Source organism: Channa argus, chromosome 11 (genome assembly GCF_033026475.1).
Source record: "Channa argus isolate prfri chromosome 11, Channa argus male v1.0, whole genome shotgun sequence".
In the NCBI taxonomy this organism is placed as follows: domain Eukaryota; kingdom Metazoa; phylum Chordata; class Actinopteri; order Anabantiformes; family Channidae; genus Channa; species Channa argus.
In genome coordinates this window covers 6508497-6532940 of record NC_090207.1, presented here as the reverse complement: position 1 = coordinate 6532940, position 24444 = coordinate 6508497, and the positions used below count along the sequence as shown (strand labels likewise).

Below are 24444 nucleotides of genomic sequence, written 5' to 3'. Positions count from 1 at the left end.
CATTGGACCAGCACCCTCTACCCTCCGGTTTTTAGGCACACGAATATTTAGGACACGCATTCATTAAAATACCGTAAATGATGATTGGAATCAACTTTGTCATTTTTTTTTTTTTTTTGAACGTGAACGCTGCAGACCGGGGGCCAAAGACAGTTTTCCCACTTTCTGAAGTCACATCTGCCTGCAGGGTAATGGAGGCAACATATTAAAGATGATATTGATGATAAGCTATGTATTGGTGGCTATTCAACATGTCATTTATTTTTCAATGCCTACTTTTTAGGCTCCGTTTGCAGTTGTCCTTCTGTTCAGTTTTTATACATTCAGATACAAAGGAGATTTATATTTTTTTACGTTTGTCTTAAAACAAGATGCAGTGTTTTGTCCAACAGAGCTGTGTTGTTTGATTTTATTTTGTGTTGCCAAAAACCTCAATTTTCCCTCCAATTATGAGTGAATTATTGCATTGTTCTTCACATTAAATATAATATCATTTATTCTCAGTGAGGATGTCTGTTTGAATTGTTTGACTGTGGTAATTCCCCCCCCCCTCGTTTTAATCACTGTTTATTTTTCAGATCACCAAATCAAATTTCCATCCAAGGTCAACATTAATAGGATTTTAAATGATGCAATAACATTAAAGTCCACCACTCTAAATTCTATTTTGTCATTTTTCATATTGTATATGTATGAAGAGAAAAGGTTTGTTGTGTGATTCATAAATTCAAGGTTTGTTGTTCATTATCACAATTTAAATGCAATACAATTTAAATTTTAAAGGATCACATCTGATGAGTTCTTGTATTTGATAAAAAATTACAAATTTGAAGTGTTTTTATTGGGCACTAGGGCAGTAAATCGAAATCTTCCTTAAACTGTAATATTATTGCATACAGTGCCCTAAAGGTGTAGTAACGTCAAGGCTAATTTATTTGTTTTTGCTGAACTGAAGACATTTGGGTTTAAGATCAAAGATCAAATGAAGGAAGAAGAAAGAATAAGATTTTTTTATGGTATTTACACCTCAATACATTAAACAACAAAGAAGGTAAAGCACCTTTTGTGTCAGATCTTCTACATCTTCCAGAAGAAATGGAACAGACAGTTTTGTTGTAAATTAAACTAATACAAATGCAATTTGTTTCATGCAAATTCCTTGTTTGCAGTAACTACATCAAATCAGTGAATCAGAGACATGATCAAATGGTTGGCTTCTTACTGCAGCCTCCCTCAGTTGTTGTTTGTTTTGGCAGTTTCTCCCTTTAATCTTCTCCTCAGCAGGTTAAATTCATGTTCATTTGGATTAAGGTCTGGTGATTGACTTGTCCCAACCAAACACTTTCACTTTTTCCCTTTGATGACGTTCTTTGGTGAGTCGGAAACACACCTTGGATCACTGTCTTGCTCTATGATGAAGCGCCTTTCAATTCATTTTGATGCATTTCCTCATAAACATGCAGATAAAATCATTCTGTTCACCTCTGAATTCATTCTGCTGATACAATCGCTTAAGACCACTGTGCTGAGCCAGTCTGATTTGGGCCATTAGCAGATCCTTTCTTCCTCTACACTTTGGCCTTTCCATCACTTTGGGAGAGGTTCCACTTGGTCCATAAAACTTTGCTGCAGAAGTATTGTAGATCATCTGTGTATTTCTTTTTATTACATTTAATCTGGTTGTGAGATGTTTCCATCTTGTGGTGTGGCCTGTGGTATGTGGTGCTCATGAGATCATCTTTAAATGGGGGATTGTACCTTTACCCTGCTCTGTAAAGGGTGTTGGTGATGCCACCAATTGTCTTCAGAGCTCTCACCATGCTTCTGTCATCAGTTGTTGCTTTCCTTTGCTGACCTGTATGTTGCTGAGTACACCGGTGGTTTGTTTTTTTGTTGAAATAATTGTTTATAGGCTATGAAAAATGTTACTACAGTTCCTCTGATTTGTTTCCCACTTTTCAAGTCACAGACTCCAGTACTTTGAGGAGATGAAATATGAGTGATCTGACCCAACATGTTTTATTCACAAAGTGATCCCCTATGTTCCTAAATGTGTCAAAGTGAAAATACTACCAAATGAGAGCTGAAATTCTGAACTTTCATCTTCCATCTTTTTATCTCAGACTTAAATGTCTTCAGTGTACAGCAAAAACAAATAAATTAGCCTTGACCTTCAATACTTATGTAGGAGACTGGGTTTAGAAAAGAATTGTTCCCCCTTTCAAAAGATTCATATTTAGTTTATTCACCACCAGTAAATAAAGGTTACAAGATACTAGAGAAAGGCGGAAAAAGCAACAGCCATGTGAGGACATTCGCCTCTTTCTCCTTCAACCACTGTATGCTCAACTTGGCTGTGTGCTTTGGGTCAATGTCATGTTGAAAGGTGAACATTTTTCCTACCTTTGCAGGATCGGCCCCTTCTATTTTCCCTGCTATCCAGAGAAGTGCCTATTCATAGCGAAACAGAAACACCCGCACAACAGGATGCTACCACCTCCATGCTTCACTGTAGGTGTGTTATTTTTTGCATCGTGACCATTGCTGTATTTTAATAAGAGGTAATGTCAGTTCAATTTTGGCCTCATAGAACCTTTTTTTTTTCTGGCCTCAGAATCTTCCAGATGCTCACAAAACAAAAATGACTTGTGATGTTTCTTGAGTTTTCTTGCAACTCTGCCATACAAACCAGTCTTCTGGGTTCTGGGGCACTTGTATTGTTGTCACATGCACATGTTGACCATTCCAGTTGTCACTGGCCTCTGTGTAGCCTCTCTGACCAGTCTTGTCCTCACTCTGCAGAACCGCCCGGGCAGAGATGTGGTAATATGAGCAGTGCCTTTCCACAACTGAAGGATCCCCCCACCCATACTAGACTTTGAGCTTTTAGTTGCACCACAAAGCAGCAGAATTCTTTAAGATTAGCTTCTTTTTCTTTGAACTGATTGAAATCATTGCTATTGATCCCAGAAGATAGTTAGTTACACCTGACTCAGTTTGCAAGTGCTTCTGTAGTAGTGGTCAGATCTTGTCTCAACTACTGCAACGGGGCTACCAGCATGAACAATCAACCCCCTCCAAATGATACAAAATGCTGCAGCATGTCTCAGGACACACATCTCACTCTCTCTGCACTGGCTTCGTGTAGCTGCCAGCATGAAGGCAAGCTACACAGTGGTCAAGTCAACAGCACCTGCGTTCCTAAGCTCCCTAATCCAGGTCTACCGTCCCTCCTGCCCACTGTGCTCTGCCAACGAACCGGATCTGGTAATCCCATCACAACACAGCATAACATACGAAGCAAAACTCTATAGCTCAGTGGTGTCACAATGGTGGACCAAGCTACTAAACTCTGCACTTCAGCAGCCACATTCTCCATATTCAAAAACCTGTTAAAAACAGAACTCTTCTGCAACTTCCTATGCACTTTTTTCTATTTAGCATTTGCATCTCGTGAAAAGGAAACACTTCTTCCTGTAACACTTTTCTTTAATGTTCACTCAGAACTTTTGATTGCCTTATTCCTCATTGTATGTCGTTTTGAAGAAGCATCTGCCAAATGTAAAACAATAAAATGTGAATGTTTTGAAAGGGGGCGATTCCGTTCTATACCCACTCTAGATTCCATATTCTCGTTTGACAAATGTTTCACTTCAGTTAAATTTACTACAGTTGTAGTATGTTTACGTCAAAAAACATACAAAACCTGCCTTACTTTGAATATTTCACAATAGTCATAAAAAGAAATAATTTCCACATCAAAGACACATATTTAAACCTTTTTCACTGAAATCACTGAACTCCTCACACCTACAGAGAAGTAATAAAAAGGCTGAAAGGTTTTTATAAAATCAATGACACTTTCATTCTCATTGATCACCTAAAAAGCATTTGTAACAGCAGAACCACATTGTCTTAGTGTCTGTGTAGTGTCAGTGTAATGCACTCCAGCAGCGAGGTGCATTAACTGCCATTACCAGATAGAGCAGGGTCAACTTGAAGTGGAGTGGTCAAGATGCAGGAGGGAAGAGTGTTATTTCACTTCCATTATCATCGCTCTTTAGTGATCACGCGCAAGATTGAAGGTTTTGTCCACATTCACAAGTTTTCACCAGAGTAAAGTTGTTTTAGGTCTGTAATAATCCCTAAAAGGGCTTTTCAGAGACAGTGGGTGGCTCCTGTCCCAGCTGTCATTGCGTGAGTGGCAGAGTACTCTTTAGACAGGTGTCCAGTCTAGTCTGTGTTCAGGCCAACACAGAGAAACACACACAGTCATACAACCATTCACACTCACATTCACACTTATGGGCAATTTAGTGTCACCAATCAACCTAACACGCATGTCTTTGGCCTATGTGGGGGAAACCGGAAACTCACACAAGCACCGGGAGAACACGCAAACTCCACACAGAAATGCTACAGCTGACAAAGTTCAAACCAGGGACCTTCTTGCTGTGAGCAGCAGTGCTAACCACTCCACCACCGCGCTACCTGCAGACCATCCCCACAAAGTAAAACAAAATAATCACAAGAACCCCACAAAATAAGAACAAAAACGCACACATTAACCGCAAGGTAACAACCACAAAGTGACACAAAACAACCATGTGGACATGAAACAGCCATGAGATGCAAAACAGCCACAAAGTGAGACTGAATGACAATAAAGGGTCCCCGAAAAAAAAAAACATACATGTAAAGGGACAATGCGACACAAAACATCCATGAGAGATACACAATGACCACAAAGTGACAGAAAATTACCAAGAGTCTGAGACCAGGGGCTCATTGTCTCATGATCAGTCCATGACAGAACATTGGAGAAAAAATAGCAGCCATCTATTAACATGTTTTAAAGTAATTATAGTTGTTTTTTTGCCATTCATGAATTACAGAGACTAAACACTCATGTAACTCAAAATGAATTCCTGCAAAGAATCAGAGTTTTACATAGTTTTACTAATCTCCCAAATATGCCCCTCTTTCAAAAGTTTGTTAACTCATACCTGCCCGTTCCCTAGCCCCAGACAATATGAAATGCACAGCAGCCTCTTCACAATGGTAATTTCTGAGGATGGGCCACCTGTTGCATCCTGTACAGCTCTTGGGATGTGTAAAGTTCACACACGACTACTGTACTGGTGTGCACAAGGCCGCTCTATCCTGCAGCCCTGCCCTTCCTTTACACTGAGTTGTCTGTGATCCCCACAAACAATGAGCCACCAGCCCGTTACCACAATGAAAGCAAACTGTAGCACATGCTAAAGCTATTAGACTCATCCAATGAGCCCCAGTGGACATTTTGATGGCTGGTATGTCAACAATGTATGACGTGTGTCGTCCGTTCACTGCGAAGGGTTCGCATGAGGGCAAAATCTTTAGAGTGCTAAACAAGCAGCATTTAGGTGGGGTCCTTTTGTCACAAATGGATAACAATGCTTGTTTAGACCCTTTTGCAGCCTACGTCATGATTACGCCATGGTGTTAGCTGGAGGGAAAACAAAGAAAAACTGGAGGGAAACACGAATCACTTCAGGCTACAACACCTACTGGAAATGTCATTTTGCTCCAGAATTGATGGAGGCTCTATCAATGCCTAGTTTTTCACTTATATATCACTTATTCCTACAAACAGACAATATTTAACTGTAACTCTGCATTTGTCCTTTCAGGCTTGGTGAGTGGCAGCAATCCTGTCCATCGAATGACCATGTAGTAGTCAGTAAATCTGATCCCTGTTGCCTTTTTCAAGTAACAGCTGTGGTTCTGGAGAGTGAGTGACTGTACGGTACATATCCAGATAAACCCGTATTTTTTTAGAAGCCAACATCAATAGGTAATGTGTTCAATTTTGCCTCCAGCTACACTCCACCCACAAAAGCATCAAGATGATTATTAACAAAAAAAGGAGTCTAGTGGCTTTTACTCACTGAGTAAAAGGTGGTTGCATAGGTTACTGTTGTAAGAGAGTTTCATTGGAATGATTTGGAATTTTATACGATGATGAGCAGCCAAAAGACATCATCTGAGCACTTCATAAACTGGCACAGCCATTTACTCCTGTTGACACTGGAAAACTGCCTCAGTGAAATATAACCTGATATAAAAGCAACAGGGCATCTCAGTTAAATATTAGTCCTAGTGAAAAATGCAAAATTCCCATGTCTCTTGGAATGACACAGTTATCTCCAAATCTTTAAAATGTTAGACTCAGCTTTCTCTTGTTTAAAAGGCCTCGTGAATCCTTGGATACTGGGCATGTTGGCAGCATTTATCCTTTCTACAGCCCTGACCTGCACTGGAAGATTGTGTATCCTAGACACCAGAAGGATTTTACATTTGACACAGTGCAGTCATGTATGGTGAGCAGTTGCAGAGAATCCTCTTGAAGTCCACTGTCATTTCACAGCTCTGAGAGCGTTTAGCTCCAGATTGTTATGACCACACCAAAAACCAGCTGTTAAATTTTTGGTCTTTATGTAGACTCATCACTGTCATTGAATGAGGCCAATGGCAATGTTGTTCTCTGCTGTGCAAATAACGTACCATAAGGCAAAGTTGTCAGAGGCTTTAATACACTGTACACACACACTGTAAATTATAATTAGTTAACATTACTTTAAAAATACATGCAAACCAAGCGCCTCAAAACAATCAAGTAAACCGAAGTAGGAATTGTAGTTTTGTACAAATGCTTACCAAGTGTAGTACACTTACAATGTAGTTTAGACAACTAAAGAAAAACACTTTGAAGTACTTTAAAATGTACAGTACTTCCAGTATTCTTAATTTAGTACTCAGAATTACGGTTTTAGTAACCTTACCTAGTAATAACTAGTAACCTTTGGTTATACATTACTTTTTGTTCGGTTGACATTGTCTTCAGTCATAGTTTGTTAACCACGCTGCTGTTATTATTTACTATACTACTGAGGTAAGCTCTCAAAATCAGAAGACCTCCCAACCCTCTTATCTCTTTCTCTCTCTGCTGCCTACAAACAAGAGCTCTCTTTGTGTCGATTAGCTGTAACTTTCTGGTTCTCTATATAACTTTATCATCACATCAGTTAGTGGCTGCACTAAAACTTTTAACTGTGATCTTAACAAAAAACACTGAAGAACCATAAAACCTCATTCTGTAACCTTTATGCAAGATAACTTTTAGCCATATGTTTGTTTTGTTATTTATCCTAATTTAAAGCCAAAACAGAGACAGGGGCTACAAATTAAGTTTGATGCCGACACTGAATCTGTTTAAATCGTAAATCTGTAAGAAATTGTTCTTATTTAATAGATTCATTTAAACAAGGCCAACATCAGCTTATTAGCTGCATAAAATCAGTGTAATTCTTTACGGTGAGGTGCAGACAAACTGCATTGTGCATTACATACCTCTTTCTTTGGTTGCACGTTATAGAGAATCTGCACAGAGCCCTGTTACAGGGATGACTGATGCTCAACTTGACAAGCTGGCTGAGAGAAAGTGTTCGGAGCAGGGTGGAGTGAGCCTTAAATGCAACATAAACATCTAACTTGTTGCTGTAGAAACATTGTGTAAAAACTGTTAGATCGATGAGATCAAATTTGAGGCCTGAGGCCATTCTCTGTGAAAACAGAATGGGGTCTATCTGCCCTCTAAAGCTATTCCCAATTGTGGGTATCTCCAGGGTTGCCTCGGCAGCTGACACTGTGGAAAACGCAATTAATCATCTTCAATTAATCATCTTAATTAAACCCTGAAAAATATTTTGTGAATTAATTAAAAATATACCAGCCATACTTTAACATGTGTAAAGAAAGACAAACAACGAAATAGGATTAAAAATGTGTGTAATTCAAAGGTTTGGAAATGGTACCATAAAAATAGAGCTGTATGCTCGAAAGCATGTAAACAAAAGAGGAACTGAAATAGATAGATAAAAGTACAAAACAACTGAAAGAAAAAAATGTATCCATTTATCCGGCCATCCATCCATTATCTTTAACCAAGTATCCTGTTGCAAGGTCCAAAAGGTTGCATGGATTTGGAGCCTATCCCAGTCAGGGTGAGAGGCAGGGACCCCCTGGATAGGTCACCAGTCTATTACAGGACCACAATTTCTGATAATACAATTACAATAATAAACATGGAAAAACAACTTTGTCAATTTTAGACACAAAACCTACAAAGTTCTATTAAGGTACAAGGTCAAGGGTTGAGTTAAAGGATACATCATTGACTGCTGGTTTGAAATTGAAAACAAACTGGTGTCTCCTGTTTTAAATACTTGTGTTTTGTCTGTTATTCATCCACCCTGAATTCATCGTTTTTTGTGGGCTTTGTCACTTTAAAGTGCACCACAGCCAGGCAATCTTGATCTTGTCATATTTAGTATTGCTGCTGGTGTCACCAAATTGCAGCATGCATTGACCTTTAAAAAAACCAACTGGCCGACTGGTATATTGTAGTCCTGGGGGCCTTCTGAAACTTCTGAAACGGGCAGGATAATGGCAGCTAGTTGACTGAATTCTGTTTCATTAAATAAAACTGGTGTCCAGTTGTGTTTATTAACATCTGGTTTATGCTGGAGTACTTCAGCCCATCTGACAGGGCTGTGGAGGAACATCAGACAAAGAAGGGTGGGAACCACTCACAGGCTCTTCGGATAGAGGTGTCCACCAAATGTTTCCTTAATTCAGTCTATGTGGTGTGTATATGAAAATGTACAATTTTTCAGAAAAACTAACAGTTGAGAATATGAAGAAGCACATGAATAATTCAACAAAAACTGAGAGAGGAATGTTTGCCTATGGGAGCTTGTTGCCGAACCAGTTTGACGTCTGAAGACTCACCATCCAGTACCTTCCAACATTCAACAGGCTGCAGCTACTCTGAGATCAAACCCATCTAGATTACAGTCCTGCAGCCAAGCTTTCAACAAACAAAGGAAATGGCACATTACACCATCCCACTCTCTGAAAGTTGCACTGGAGAGAAAAAAACACTCTCCAGTTATTTAACAAATACAAGTTTATTTGAAGTACAGACAAGGAAAAATGAAGGGCTTTTTTCAGGCCATGCACTCCATATGACAGCAATTTAGGGGTATTGTGTATTTTGGCCCAAAAGTGTGGTCTATGATAGATGACAGGAGAGAAAATCACGAGCCGCTGGCTTGAGCACAGACATGCAAATTGCTTTCAGCTGATTGCTGTATTCTGCTTGATATTTATCAAGTGGATTACAGTATGTCCCTTTATTTACAGCCAGGAAGCAGCTGATCAATTCCGCTAGGGAGGAGGAAAGAGAGCTCATGTTATTCCCCTGCTGGGTAAAAGTACAAACCCCTCAAGTGGCCAGTGAGTGCTGCAAAATTAAGGGTATCCTCAAATGTGTCTCGTTTTACCACCCCCAAAAGAGGAAACACCCAGAAATACAGAGGATTATCTCGAACCCACAGTGATATAAGTTTGTGCTGAAATCTAAAGTGATTTGTACATCAGAAGCTTAAGCATCATCTTCTACAAAGGGCTGCTACTTCACAGGTTTTTCACTGTGCACTTTGATTCAGTACGAGAACAAGTTCAAATACTTTTTTCTTTATGAAAAAATATAGTCTATACATAACCTTAATGCTAAGAACATATGTGATCATTTTCAAACAAGAAACACTTATTTTCTCACTTTCGCCAATTAAAAAAGTTTTTACAACCCCAATTCCAAAAAAGTTGGGAAGATGTGTAAAACAGAATACAATGATTTGCAAATCTCACCAACCCATATTTTATTGACAATAGAACACAACCAAAATATCAGATGCTGAAACTGAGACATTTTAACATTTCATGACAAATATTAGCTCATTTTTGAATTTGATGGGAGCAACACATCTCAAAAAGGTTGGAGGGTGATGTTTACCATTGTGTAGCATCTTCCGTCTTCTTAAACAACTGTCTGTAAAAATCTGGGAAGTCTTTACAGTTTTAAGAGAGGAATGTTGTCTGGATGGGAGCATATGTTGCTCAGTTTGTCACAGATTGGAGAACCTCTGACCATCTTTTCATTTGAGAGGCTCTGCCTCTCTGAAATACTCCATTTATACCCAGTCATCTTACTGACCTGTTGCCAATCAACCTAATTATTTGTCAATTTTTCTTACTTTTCTAGCCTTTTGTTGCATCCAGATTTTTGAGATGTGGAATGAGGAATTTATATAATTATTTTTTTTTATGCAGCCATTTGGTTGTTTGCACCTCATTAAGTGGCCATTGTTTATTTAAATTGTTCTAGTAATTTATATGTCCCCTTTCCTGTAAAATTCACAATTCTTACTCCCTTGCTCCCTGTAGTCCTGTTTTCTCAAGCTTACATTTGAATGCCACCGTGAAGCAGTCAGGTTACAAGTTGTTTATTAAAGTGTTATGGAACTGCAGTACAGAATCGTTGCATATACAATTCAATACAGGCAAAAAGTGGTAGTGTTTATTAGTAAGGTGTTGAACCTCCTTCAGCTCCAGGGTTTCTGATCTTTTGCTAAACCTGACCTCTCACCTCCTTTTATACGTTGATCCTATGACCTCCCAAAGGAGACTTTCTTTGAGCAGCACATCATTTATTTGTTGTCTTCTCTGTTGCAGATGATAAACATCTGTATCTGTGTGCAGAAAATTGAGAAATGTCTTTTTTTCTTTGGAAATTAGTTAAACAAACTAAGCAATGCAAGAGAAACAGAAAGTTCGTGTAAAAACAATAGAGTTCAATCAAGTTCTTGCAGGCTCAATCATTCCACAGCACTCAAAAAAATGAGGAGAAGACATTGTTGCAGCTCCATTTGATTTAATTTAGCCCGAGTTCTGCCTCTGATCAGGATCCAGCTCTTTGCCTCAACCCTAGATATGTTCGAGGACTTGGGTCAGTGTCAGAGATCAGCTACTTACCCAATCAGCTAACCAGCTCCAGAAGGAAAATTACTTCCTTCCGACCACTTGCACTCACCTGCAGTGACCCAGAGCAATCAGAGGTGAATGGTGCTCCTACAGTAATCATACAAGGCCAGCACACGCATACCCCTCCACCGCCTCCTCCAACACCACCTCCCACTGCAGGCCAGCTCTAAGTTCAAGTGTTTAAACTGTCACATCACATACGCTCAACGTAGAAATTACTTGTGCAGGAGACATTGTGTGTTTAGCTTGATGCCGGCTGCAATATCCTGCAGCTCTGTTGATCCTAGCAGCTCCGAGTATAGCAGCAGAGTCAAACTGTGTCAAGGAGAGGTGGCTGTTCCCGGCCACGCTCTCACTCTGGTCAACCAGAGGAAGTCTAAAAGGTGGGACAGGAAGCAGAGGGGTGTTTAAGCAAAGACTGCTGGAAAGGATCTATAACCTAGGGCATGACCAGGACTCCCCATGTGTTTGTTTGCATAAGGGCACCTCTGGCCATTCACCCTCTTAGCTGCAGAGTGTGATAAAGCAGCGCAAACGAGTGCAATGCTTCAGGTAGAAAGGATTAAAGTTAGTGTTTCGTGCTGCCCCAATTTTTGTGGGTTAAACCATGGAACCATGAAAACTTCAAATATGGTCTGCATGCAGAATGACCATGTTACAGCGAAGGGACTCTTTGTTTTTCTATATTAACCTGCGCTGGTTTTCTGACAGCTGATGAATGGGTCCAAATCTTGCTTCTCCCTCTGATCTCACTTCATTTGCATGTAGAATGTAGTTTTAAGGTCTGAGGATTGTGACCAATTAAAACCCACCTACAGTACAATACAGTGATAAAAGTCATTCAAAAGACTCAAACTGTTAAAAAGGGAGGAGTACAAATGATCACAAGTGTTCCCTTAGTGCAGGTCTCTTTACATCCGCAAGCGCAATGGCTGCCTTTCATTGTGAATGAGATTTGGCTTTGCATCCATGTGTTGCCCGTTAGGTCAATAGGTTAAATTTACCTTACAGGACAAAACAAAACCAGAAGAAAAACTGATCGGTCTCCAGCTTCACAATACTTTAAAACTTTGAATGAGTTACCAGGACACACAAAAAAAGAACGAGGGATAAAAACTTGTTGCTGTTTGTTGCTGCAGATGTGCAAGGAAACAAATGTCCAGTTGGAGTAGAGGAGGTAAATTATGTGTTCAACACAACACATACTGAGAACTGATGAGAGATCAGATACTGACAACTACTTTGCATTCATGTGCCAGAACTCATCATCCTACGTATTCTAGTTCCTGTCTCCTGTTTGGCACCGGCTCATCACAGTCAGCCAATCAGAAAAGAGAAGAAAATGCTATATGCTCTGCTGTGGCTGACAGAGATGAGCCGAGTTTCCGTGCTGGACTGCCAACACAATGAGCTAGAAGTGGTTGAAAAGCTGCACAGAGCTGAGGGGGGACTGGTGATTCTGATAATAACTCTCTGTGGGTTTGTCAGGGACCTTTCACATAACTCATACAAAGCACTTTAAGTATAGTTGTCTGAATGTGGACCACCGGCTGACTCAACAACCAGCTGCATCTCCTACCAAGTTTAACAAATCATACCTGAGGGGCTGTTTAAGAACCCACCGCTGCGTAGGTCTGTCAGAAACCCCATTTGAGGTGGCACATAATGCCCTCACTAGTACACCTATCCTGGACTGGCTTGTTCCACAATTGGAAAGGAAGTCTGCTAATCTGTAACCCGATCCAGGCGAAGGAAGAAGTCAGGAACAAGCCTTCAGTGCTTTCACCAATCATATTCATCACCAGAGCTGGACTGAGGCTCATTTAGAGTGGGAGCATGGCTTAACTAAACATCTCCATAAAATAAATGCTTCCAGGTTACTCCCAGTACAGGTTCCACTCAGAGGACCATCTGACCTCAATTACCAGGAATGCTATAGGAAGCAGTGAGTCTTGGTCTGCAGCCTGCGCCAGCTGCACCACGACGACCAGCAGCAGGTCTGCGAGCCCTGCACAGATAGAATCCCCTTTCAAGCACTTGTAAGGCGGGAAAAGATGATTTGATAATTATTTCCTGATGTGTTTTGTTCTTTTCATATCAATCATATCTTGGAAACATGATGTAATTCAAATGCAGTTGTTCTTTGAAGCTGCAGAGCCACAGGTCAGTTGGTATAATGAATGTCCAATGAAGCGTGATGTATGGACGTCCACAGTTATGAAACATCAAGACTATACAGTACAGTCATTCAAGGAAATGAAAAGATCTTGCGTCATTCAAATGTGATTCTCATTTATTACAAAGCGCAAAGTTTGCACATATAGTTATTTTTAATGCAGTCGTGATGCTTGTAGCAGTTTTTTGCGAGACAATTTGATTGATATAATATTCTTTTTTATGTAGCAATGTTTTCTCTCAAAGAATCATAAAAATGTGTTGTCTCTTTGTCCTAAAAATTCAAGGCTGCACAAAACACACACCCAAACACAAACTTGGATGAAAGACAATATGGTCTCAGAGAGGGAAGCTGAGCTCATACACTTTTAGACTGAAGTGGTATGCGAACCACAGTGCAAACAGTCTTCCCCAAGAAGATGTCAAGATGCAGAACACATCTTCTCAATGATGTTGTTTCAGGTTAGTATGACAAACCAGCTGCTGACATTCTATCAGAAATAAAGATATCTACAAAGCGCAAACAAATATAGAATATGAGCCTTGAAAAACCTAAATGACTAATAACTAATTTGTCAAAATCTAAAAACATCTGAAACCTCTAGGTGAGCTATAATCTAATGCAAAGTTCAAAAGAACTGAGCAAACCTAATTTTGGTCAATACTTAAATGATATCCATGTGGACACTGCAGACAAGCTAGTCCCAAAATTGCTACAGTTAGCAGGAAATTACACAGGAGAATTACTTCAACAGGAGAAAATCTCAAAAAGGTCACGAGGACATGAAAGAGCACAACTTTGCAACCAATCAGCATTAATGGGGTAATTTTTTAAAGGAACCTCTTTACAAGCATCATTTTAATGTGAATTCCTTTGTCATACATTACAAATAATAGTGTCAGTGTTTCTTCCTGTCTGGGTTATTTTCTGTGATAGACTGCTGACCTCTGCAGGGTGTTTCTCAGCCTCATTATCAAAGTATGGATGGACGGGAAGAAGCTAAGACAGTGAGGGAGCTACTGAAAACAACTGATGTGCGGCAGCAGGAACAGTGTTCAAGAAGAAATGGCCAGCACTACTCAATTAGACCCATTGTTTTTTAAAACAAATCCCTATGAGCAGGTAATAAATGATACACATTGCATCTGACAAACACAATATGCGGCACAACAATATTAATGAAAAACACAACACAGTCAATAGATAAGTCAGTTTAATTATATTACCAGGGAATCACATCAACAAATTAACCAACGTATCCAATCACAAATAAAGATGTGTCAGTAGTTCTCTTTAGTAGCCTTGTCTTTAACTTCTCTTTCTCTCTCTCTCTCTCTCTCTCTCTCTCTCTCTCTTTGAAATCGGCAGTATTATTACAGTTTTCTCTTTGCTTGTTCAAGCTTTCTTCAATTTTCAGTCATCTTTAAAGCACTTTGATTTGCATCAATCTGTACAAAATGTGCTATATAAATAAAGTTTTAATTGATTTTTGATTTATTGAGAAATGTCAGTATGGCTGGATTGATAACTGAGAAAAACTGGCAACTGTCCAAGGGTCTCAGGCATCCAGGGGCTTTAAAATCTGTTTAATTTGATTAATTGATTGGTTTACAGGGAAATTCTACCTCAGTGACCCGGAGCCCATCATCCCAAAGACACAGCCACACTGCTTGTTAAATCTGAACATTAGTCCAAACATATGCATTTAAAATATATTAAATAATATTATTAATAATTAATTATTAGTATATAAGTATTTGAAGTGGAAAACAGCAAATCTTCACACTTGAGAAGATAAAACGATCAAATGGTTTTGTATTAAAATTAATTGAAACAATTACTTATTAAAAAGCCTAATTTTGTAAAGTTAATTGAATGTAGTGACCATATTTCCCCTTAAATGTAGCGTATTAATTAGAAGTAAGTATTTATGCCAGTCTTGCACAAGAACATTGGATCAAATTAAACAAGCAAAGTCAAAAATATATGGAGAAGTAACATTCATACGTGCTGATGTTGTAAAAAAAAAAAAAAAAAATTATCTAATTTGCGTTCTGTGAGTTTGTTTTAGGGGCCCGGTTGTTATATTTATATTTGCCAGCAGGTGGAAGTAGAGAACAGTAAAAAAATAAATAAATGAACCGCAGCATTTTCTTTTTTGGGGGGGGTTTTGCTTTCATTGCAAAAATTTGAATGACAAATGCAAAGTATGCTCATCATTTGCAAAAAGTGGTTTTTACTCCGTAAACACACCAGATGAATTTAAACATTATTCTGAGAACCAGTTCTAGCAGTTCTGGTGCAAGCAAAATTATTTGGCACCTGCTATACTAAAAACTACATAGAGGAAGTAGAGGAAACTGTGTCGCCGCCCTTTCTCTATTTGACACTATGAAGCCAGAAGACCATCTCAGATTAGGGGTTGGCATGGTGAGAGCAGTTAAGCCCTGTCATTTAAATATTTTCCTAGAAACAGAAAAACCCTGTGAAGCATTATTATTAGACAGATTCAGGTCTGCTTGGATGAGCCACGTGTAGAAATCATGACGGGTGAGTTAAACATGTCTTTCTACCCACTGAATATGATTGTTTACTCTACAGGAGTGATATTTAATGGCTGTTTATTTCTTCACAGGGTTTAGCATCTTCTCCATCTGGGTGTTTATCAACCAGTTGCTGGTGAACTCATGGAGTGCTGAGGTCACAAATACTGGTGAGCAGTTATATTTTAGTACAACTCAACTTCAGTGTTTAAGGTTTTATTATCAGATTAAGGATTTAAAGAAGTCACGTGTAGGATCTACAGGACTTTCTGAGCAAAAATGGAATATCATATTCCTAATTTAATTGTTGCATTTTCTGTAGCTCAGAATATGCACATAGGGTGTGGGTCCCCTTTCACAGACGTCACCATGTTGCACCAGGTTCTACAGTAACCCAGAATGGACAAGCCAAGCATTATCTCCAAGAGGAAATTATTGTGTTTTCACACTGGAGAGCTTCCGATCTCTCCTCTATTTTACTGCTTCAACCCCCTCCCCCCCACCCCACTTCTTCCTCTTCCTTTCCCATGAAACTCGGTAATGTTATCAATAATGTATTAGCAGGAAAAACAGCAGCCGTGGATTTCAATATTCCCAGTTAATTAAATATCCGATGAGTAGTAGTTACATTGAGATATTGGCAAAGGTTATCTAACTTTACATAATTTACCTTTTGTATTTGTGAGGATCAACACACAATAATTGACATTAAATTAGATAAATGTGTCCTTCTAGGCCAAAAAGGGATTATCTTTATTTTTTTTTACCTGCAGTCCCACTGTAGAGTGACTGAACAAGCAAAAATGATCATAAAGAAAAGGCTTGCAGTTACCTTGTTCTTGCCTTGTAACATCTGCTTAAGATTGCTGCTTAACAATGCTTAAGTTTTATATATAGTTTAAACATATAAACGTTGCATCTTTACTGTCATTAATTTGCAAAAAGCAACTGAGTCTAAAGATTTCTGATTCATCTTTTTACTGGGCTTCATCAGCAAAAGCATGCATGCATTCACACATTTTCTCTTTTTAGAGTGAAAGCTGGTGTTCCTCTGTGGCAGACGTGCTTATCTAACGTCTCATTCACATCTAATGAGGAAGAAAGAGCTGCAGAGACACATTATCTCCTTGAACTTCTGCAAATTTAACAGGAGCACAGGAAGCCGCACTCTAACAGCAGTGTTAAAAGACACTGTGTGGGGTGGACACCAATAGCAAGTTTAAGCTCTGACGCCTAATTTAGTTACAGGTTTTACACTGTAATTGGACTGCATTGTGTGTCCAAGATGTCAAAAGAAATTTGCTGCCCAGTACAACGCAGTCTGATGCCTCTGCTGGTTAGTTGTGAGCAGGTGGTAATTTTGTTCCTATCTTTACAAGCTAAGGCTTAATGGGACGTTCACTGTATGTCTCTACACAATCACTTATACGTTAATTAATTTTTGATCATTTCAGCATGGATTTCCCAGGCCAGTGTCAGTATTTTACGAAGTGTGCAGACTGGCTTCAGACAGACTGTGCGTCTCGAAACTTTTGAATGGGCCCTCTTAGTAATAAGAACACTAAAAGCTCTTAGTAATAATCAAGAGGCTTTACTTGTTCCGGCCTTCTGTGGTCCTCTGCATCTGTTTCTGCTCATTTTATGTCTCTTTATAGCCATTCTGTTTTTACCCCCTTTCTAACAATAAGTTATTTATACAAAGAAAGATAATCTTTCTCCTTGTCTGCAGTGAATCCCTGTTGTTACTACCCTTGTCAGAACTCAGGAGTGTGTGTGAGATTTGGTACAGACCGCTACGAATGTGACTGTGCTCGTACTGGCTTCTATGGAGAAAACTGCTCTGTTCGTAAGTACAAAGAATTTAGCGCGTGTGAATTTTTCATGTCGTGGTGGTTGATATTAAAAGTCACAGTCAAAGTGCCCTTCAAATGAAAGTATGAATGCCCTCAGGGCAAATGAAATAAAATACATGTGCATCAGTTAACCATGTTCAAGGTCAACTTCAAATCTTAAACAAGACATTTTAAACCAAACCACAATTTTTTTCTAAATTTAACAGGGTCATAATTTGGTTGACTCTTCAAGTTGTGAATTGTTGCTGTTTCCTAATGATGGTAACAATTAATGCCATCTTGTCAGTAGTGACATCTGATTTTATACAGTATAGAGGATGACAGAAATTTCAACATTCAGACACAGGCGCCAGGCAGAATCAGATATCAGTTTACCATCCACTTGCTGAAAGTCATAAAGTCTAAATTCATAATTCATAGTCCTTTTGAATAGCAAATATTAGTAAGTCATCTGCAGTTATACAGTACATGCTACACACATTACTTTTTCTTCATTTCTAGCGGAGTTCTGGACCAGATTGGCTCTTATGATGAAGCCCAGCCCTACAGTGGCTCACTACATCCTGACTCACTTCCAGTGGTTATGGAACCTTGTCAACAACTGTTTCTTGCGAGACACCATCATGAGATTAGTGCTGACAGGTACGTGATATAAGCTCAAATCCTTCCCCCTCCCAATCACATAAACAATCAAACACTTCTAGCTTATCCATAAACAGCATGTGTGCCTATTACAAAGGTTGTTTAATCAAAAATAATCAAGTGTTAGTCAGTCTGTTTTTTACTTTCGTTAAACAAAACAAGTTTTATGGTTAAGAAAGAGCAAATGTTTTTTGTGGCTGCAAAAGAATGGCCCTTGAGAGGAACTGGCTTAAATAAACATCAGGATTTCCTTACATAAATCTTTCTGGTAAATGAACTCTGAGAACAGAGTTGAGTGTTTCGTCCTCTCCTAATGTCAACAAATCTCCAGAAATACAAAGCTGTGCTAGTCTGTCTCTCCGTTTCGGACTTCTCTACTCAGTTGCACTCAGGTCCAATCCCATCATTTCTTAAAAATCTTCATCTTTGTATTTTTATGGAAAAGGGCTAGCCTAAATACTTTCTCTTAACAGCTGGGCAATGTAGATTCTAGCATACGTCCATTAAAGAAAACGAAATAGTGAATTTGTTGGGAAAACTATTTTTCAGCTGCGCACTAATACACCAAGTAAATTTACAGCAGCAAAAATAAACTACAGTTCCCATGTTGAAAGACGTGAAGGTACATATCACCAGTGTAAGGATGTGACTAACTGATGTGTTTTGAAATAAACTCTGGACACTGATGGAGCCCTGTAGAACAGAATAAGCTACATCAGGCTACACATACATTATATGTGCTAACCGGGTCACTCTATAGTCTTTGAATGAGATTTATTGACAAGGGACAGGAACAAAATAAAAAAACAGTGGATTGGTGAACTTTGATATAAGGACATAGAGATTTACTCGAAAACTAGGCAGAGACAGTAGGTGGAAAAGGTCAGAAACAAGATTATTTGTGAATCCAAACAAAGACAAGGTCAGAGGATAAACAAGACAAAGTCCAAAAAATACCAGGTGAAAGATCAGGAAAAGGGCAGGAAGATCGGGTTAACTAGATCAGGTTTAGTGAGAACAATATGTCAGTACAACTTGAAGAGTAAGCAAAGGGAAAACGACACAGGAAAAGGGTCTAATAAATACAGAACGGGTGTGGTACATGTGGACTGGAAGATTAGGAAATTCATGGCAGATGTGCAAGTTATCCATGAGCTGGGGGCCAGGTGGAAGCTGAGGAGCAAACTATGATGTACTGTTTGTAGACCACTAGGGCATCCATCCATCCATCCATCTATTACCTTTAACTGCTGATCCCGTTCAGGGTTGTGGGGGGCTGGAGCCTTTCCTAGCTGTCAGGATGTGAGAGGAGGGGTCCATCCTGGACAGGCCCCCAGTCCATCTCAGGGCCAGCACGGAGATACATGCACAGAGAGATAACCATTCAAACTCACATTCACAACTACGGGCAATTTAGAATTAACAATTAACTCACAAACACACAAGCACGAGGGGAACATGCAAAACTCCACACAGAAAGGCCACAGCCAGCTGGTTTAACCACTTCACCACTGGCTGCCCCCATTAGAGCATTTACATGATGATGAATTAGATGAATTCATTCCAATAAAAGGTTCTAAACCAGCAAAGCTGTAAAATACTGTACATGAAATATAAAATTGTACTAAACTACATACTGTAACCTTCTCCCAAAGTAAGAAGCAACCTGATTCCAAGCCCTCCAACCTACAATACCAAATATGGCTACCTCAGCTGGGAGTCCTACCACAACACGTCCTACTACACCCGGCTCCTCCCTCCTGTACCTGAAGACTGCCCTTTGCCTATGGGAACTAAAGGTGAGGCTTATGCAACTATTGTAAATTCTCATTTAAAACTTCAAACGGGTTTTTTTCACTGTAAAGATCTATAAAGGCGACAGGGGGTTTAATTAAAAACTCTGGAGGATTTTATTTTTGAATAATTGTCCAACATTAGGTGAAGAGGAACTGATGACTTTACTAGTGCTGTGTAAACAGACATTATACCAAATTAATTGTGGCAACTGGAAAACATAGTTTGGAATTAAATTAGAAATAAGAGACTGCCAAATCAAATCAAAGCCTACTTCACTATTAATACTATCAGTGTACACAGATGACTGTGCTCCAGAAGAAATGTTAAAATATCTTTCTCTACAGGTAAATCCGTTCTTCCTGATACAAAAGTTTTGGCTGAAAGGTTTTTCAAGAGAACCAAATTTCGACCAGACCCTCAGGGAACCAATCTGATGTTTGCCTTCATGGCCCAACACTTCACCCACCAGTTTTTTAAGACAAACCATGAAGTTAAAGGTGGCTTTACCAAGGCTTTAGGACATGGGGTAAGATAGCCTACTAATATGCTCCAAGCAGGAATTTATTTAAACAAGAGACCTGTTCAGAATCACCATTAAAGGGGGTCTCGTTTGTAATTTGTTGATAGCAGATGCGTGTGACTTTCGAATTTACTGCCAAATGTATTGAGTCTTGTCTCCCTCACTCAGGTAGATGCGAGCAATATCTATGGAGAAACCCTTATGCGACAGCTTCAGCTCCGGCTTCATGAAGATGGAAAGCTGAAATATCAGGTAATACATGAATAATATACGTAAATAGCATGACTTATTTCTTAAATGCTTGATTTTTTGGTAAAATGTTTACCCTGGATGTAGATTAGCCGGCTGGCCGTGGCCTTTCTGTTTGGTGTCTGCATGTTCTGCCCGTACTTCTGTGGGTTTCCGCCGGCCATGTTAGGTTCATTGGTGAATTTAAAATTGCCCGTAGGTGTGAATGTGAGTGTGAATAGTCTGTGTATGTCTCCCTGTGGCCCTGTGATACACTGGTGACCTGTCCATTTTTGTATATGTTTTTTTTTATTCCAATATTTTTTTCCCTTTTTCATAATTCAAGATTATAATTATATCTACGGCCTCGCTTAAAGTAATACAGTAATGAGAGCAAGAAAGGGAGCGGAACCAAGAGGTAAAAACTATTTAAAAAATAGATGAACACGAGTTGTGAGCTTATGGTGGCATCACTCATGGCCTATAATATTGTGGCATGATAAATGAAGCTTGGAGGACAGGTTTGCTTATGCTTAGTCACAGTGGATCTTGTTCAGAGGAATGTTTTTCAGGTAACCGGTAAAGTCTACCATAAATTTCTTATTGCCTATAGTTATGTGGAATTCTGGTACGAAGATTCATGTTATGCATTGATTGGGAAGTTTTGCATGTTGCAAAATAACACAAAATGATTCATTTAATTTGGACTTTCAGTTAGATTTACAGTTTTTAAAGTCTTTCTGTGACACTTTTGAATGTGTGTTTCTTCCTGTGAAGTTTCTGAGAATCTTATGCTTTTTTCCAGATAACAGTAATAATGATGAAATAACCTAAATCTGCATTGTTGTATTACTGGTAGCTGATAACACGTTATCTTGCCTTTGACATGCTTGCAGTTATCAGGGTTCTGAAACACACTTCCTCAAATAATTTTTATCTAAAGAATGTTTTTTCCTTTTACGTATTAATTTTGAAATGAATATGAGACGTCGTTGGTGCCTGAATTTTACATCTAGCCATGACTGTGCCTTGGTGCACAAATATGCTAAATATTAACACAGTCACACACAGTCACACACAATAATTAAGCGTTTAAAATAGGATAGAGAGCTTCAGATTTTAGAATTCAAAGTTTCCCTCAACATGTGGAATACTGTTTTTGTTTTTCCACAGCTGGTAGATGGTGAGATGTACCCCCCTACGGTATCTGAGGTCCCTGTGCACATGATGTATCCTGAAGGTGTCCCTTCAGAGCAGCGTCTAGTCACTGGTCAGGAGCTATTTGGTATCCTGCCAGGCCTCACCATGTATGCCACCATATGGCTGAGGGAGCATAACAGAGTCTGCGACATCCTTAAGGCAGAACATCCCACGTGGGATGATGAGCAGCTTTTCCAGACCACAAGACTTATCATTATTGGTGAGAGCTTCAAATGAGTACAGACAGTAGCTTGTGTCACTATTGGCAAATGTTCTTTTGGAGTAATTGAATACGTTTAAAAACAGATCGTTTTTCATTGTAGAACTCGCATCTATTGCAGATTTTACAGCTCCAGCTAAATTTTCAATTTTCCTGCTTCTTTTTTCTGATGGTTTAATTTTTTGACCCCCAGGAGAGATCATCAACATTATAATAGAAGAGTATGTACAGCAGCTGAGTGGTTACCTGTTGAAGCTGAAGTTTGATCCCTCCCTGCTCTTTAATACACAATTCCAATACAACAACCGCATTGCTCTGGAGTTCTGCCAACTTTACCACTGGCATCCACTGATGCCTGACAGCTTCATCATCGACGGAGATGAAATCCCATACTCCCAGTTCATGTACAACACCTCGCTACTTATACATTATGGGGTGGAAAAGCTGGTGGATTCTTTCTCTCGACAACCTGCTGGACAGGTACTGGAATTATAGCTTGTAAGGTTTGATTTATACTCATCGTTAATCTATGTCATACCCTAGCAGACCCCTACCTTATAGCCCAACATGCACTTCCCTAGAAATGTAATTACCCATCGCGACGAGAACCTTCACCCATTCGAACACCGATGGGGAGCTGCTATGCAGCTGGCCAACACTCACCGGGAGCAACTAAATTTGGGTTCAGTGTTTTTCTCAGGAATGCTGACATCTGACCACAGGAGCCGGGGATCGAACCAATGGGATTGAACCTGTGGGATTGGTGTTTATTAATGTTACATATAGTTGTTACTATAAATTACTTCATCACATTACTTTATTTTAATACTTGTACTCTACAGGAAAAACAGTAACAACAACATTCTGTTACAATTACAAAAGGTAAATTTTTATTTAAATTTCAACAATTTGTTTAACCAGTAAAAGGCAAAAAAAATAGAGAATTCCTTTTATCACTGTGAAATTTGGGCACAGTGGGTTTTTGTAGACGTCATTCTTCAGACCAAACCAGTGCAGAAGAAAATGATTTAATTAAAAAAGCAACTGAGTAGACAACATCAATTAATACTTTAAACTTACAAAGCATACTGCACGTTATGAACCTTATGCTTTTTGAAAGATTAACCAAACAAACATTTACCAGGGGATCTAATCTAATATCTTCACCAGCTGCACATTAGCTGTATACAAACAGGCAAATATAATTTCCTTTTGACAGCAAAACGTTATGATTAAAGGGGATTTCCCTTGGATTTAAACACTTATGTTTGAAGTATATTTTGATGTATCTGTGTAACTGCTAAACAGTAGAAAAAAATGTTTACGTCTGATTAGAGACAGAGATATATCAAAGGAAATGTCATGAAGGAAGTTGCGCTTTTTTTTCTCACTTCCGTATTTACCCCTTGTCTTAAATTGATGAATTGAGTTGACATATAAACTATAATACTAATAACAATAATACTATAACTCTATAACCTTCTAAATACAAATGTTTTCCTCCAAAATCAACTAATGGACTCTTCAAACTCAAATTATGACATTTCACAGTAGCCTAAATTGTCGTAAAGATGATAGATTCACAAAGTGACAATAGCAAAAACCTACAAATAAAACAAAATTATTTATTTTTGCATGACAGATCTCTCACTTTGATCACAGAGATAGTGTTTAGGTGTGATATGAGAGCCATGTATTTACCACTAAACCACTTCCGCTGACAAATTATTCCTAATAAAAAGAGATTAGACTTTGAGATGTGATCTCTCAGCACCGGTTGCATTAACAGTGTTCTATCTAACTTACTAAAGTAAGATGCACAGTGTGGATCACTGGGTTGCTGCCTCCTAAAAAGTAGGAACCATTTACCTTTCACCGTGTCAGTGGCTTATATATGTAAACAGTTCATTCACATAATATAAAATCTATTATTTTCTGTCATTCAGATTGGTGGAGGTTTCAATTCCAATGAAGTCGTGCTCAAAGTGGCAGAAATGGTCATCAAAGAGTCCAGAGTAGCACGTGTGCAGCCTTTCAATCAATACAGAAAGAGGTTTAACCTGAAGCCTTACACCTCTTTTTATGAATTCACTGGTAAGCATACAAAGATATTACAATGTGCTATTGAAACTCTCTGAAACGTTCTCCTCACATTTTTTCTTTTATGTTTCTTCACTTTGGACAGCATTTAAGTTTAACCTAGACATTAGTGCATTCAGACAGTTGGAGATAGCCAAGCTTCTAAAGTTAGTACTTCTCTCTCCTAGGGAAGAAAAATCTTGATTAAATTGGTTGCAGGGCTACAAGCAGAAATAAACACAGGCATTTAAAAATGTAAT

At 38.9% G+C, this 24444-nt stretch overlaps 1 protein-coding gene across 1 annotated transcript in view; it reads left to right on the top strand.

Moving 5' to 3' along the window:
* The first annotated feature begins 15496 nt into the window (after window positions 1-15496).
* Window positions 15497-24444, top strand: part of ptgs1 (prostaglandin-endoperoxide synthase 1) — a 9827-nt gene continuing 879 nt past the window's right edge. The window contains exons 1-10 of the mRNA XM_067521976.1: window positions 15497-15652; window positions 15738-15815; window positions 17375-17491; window positions 18000-18140; window positions 19796-19939; window positions 20282-20463; window positions 20626-20709; window positions 21859-22105; window positions 22299-22585; window positions 24052-24199. Of these exons, the coding sequence (XP_067378077.1) occupies window positions 15646-15652; window positions 15738-15815; window positions 17375-17491; window positions 18000-18140; window positions 19796-19939; window positions 20282-20463; window positions 20626-20709; window positions 21859-22105; window positions 22299-22585; window positions 24052-24199 (1435 nt within the window). The 5' untranslated portion in view covers window positions 15497-15645. The remainder of the gene's footprint in view (window positions 15653-15737; window positions 15816-17374; window positions 17492-17999; window positions 18141-19795; window positions 19940-20281; window positions 20464-20625; window positions 20710-21858; window positions 22106-22298; window positions 22586-24051; window positions 24200-24444) is intronic.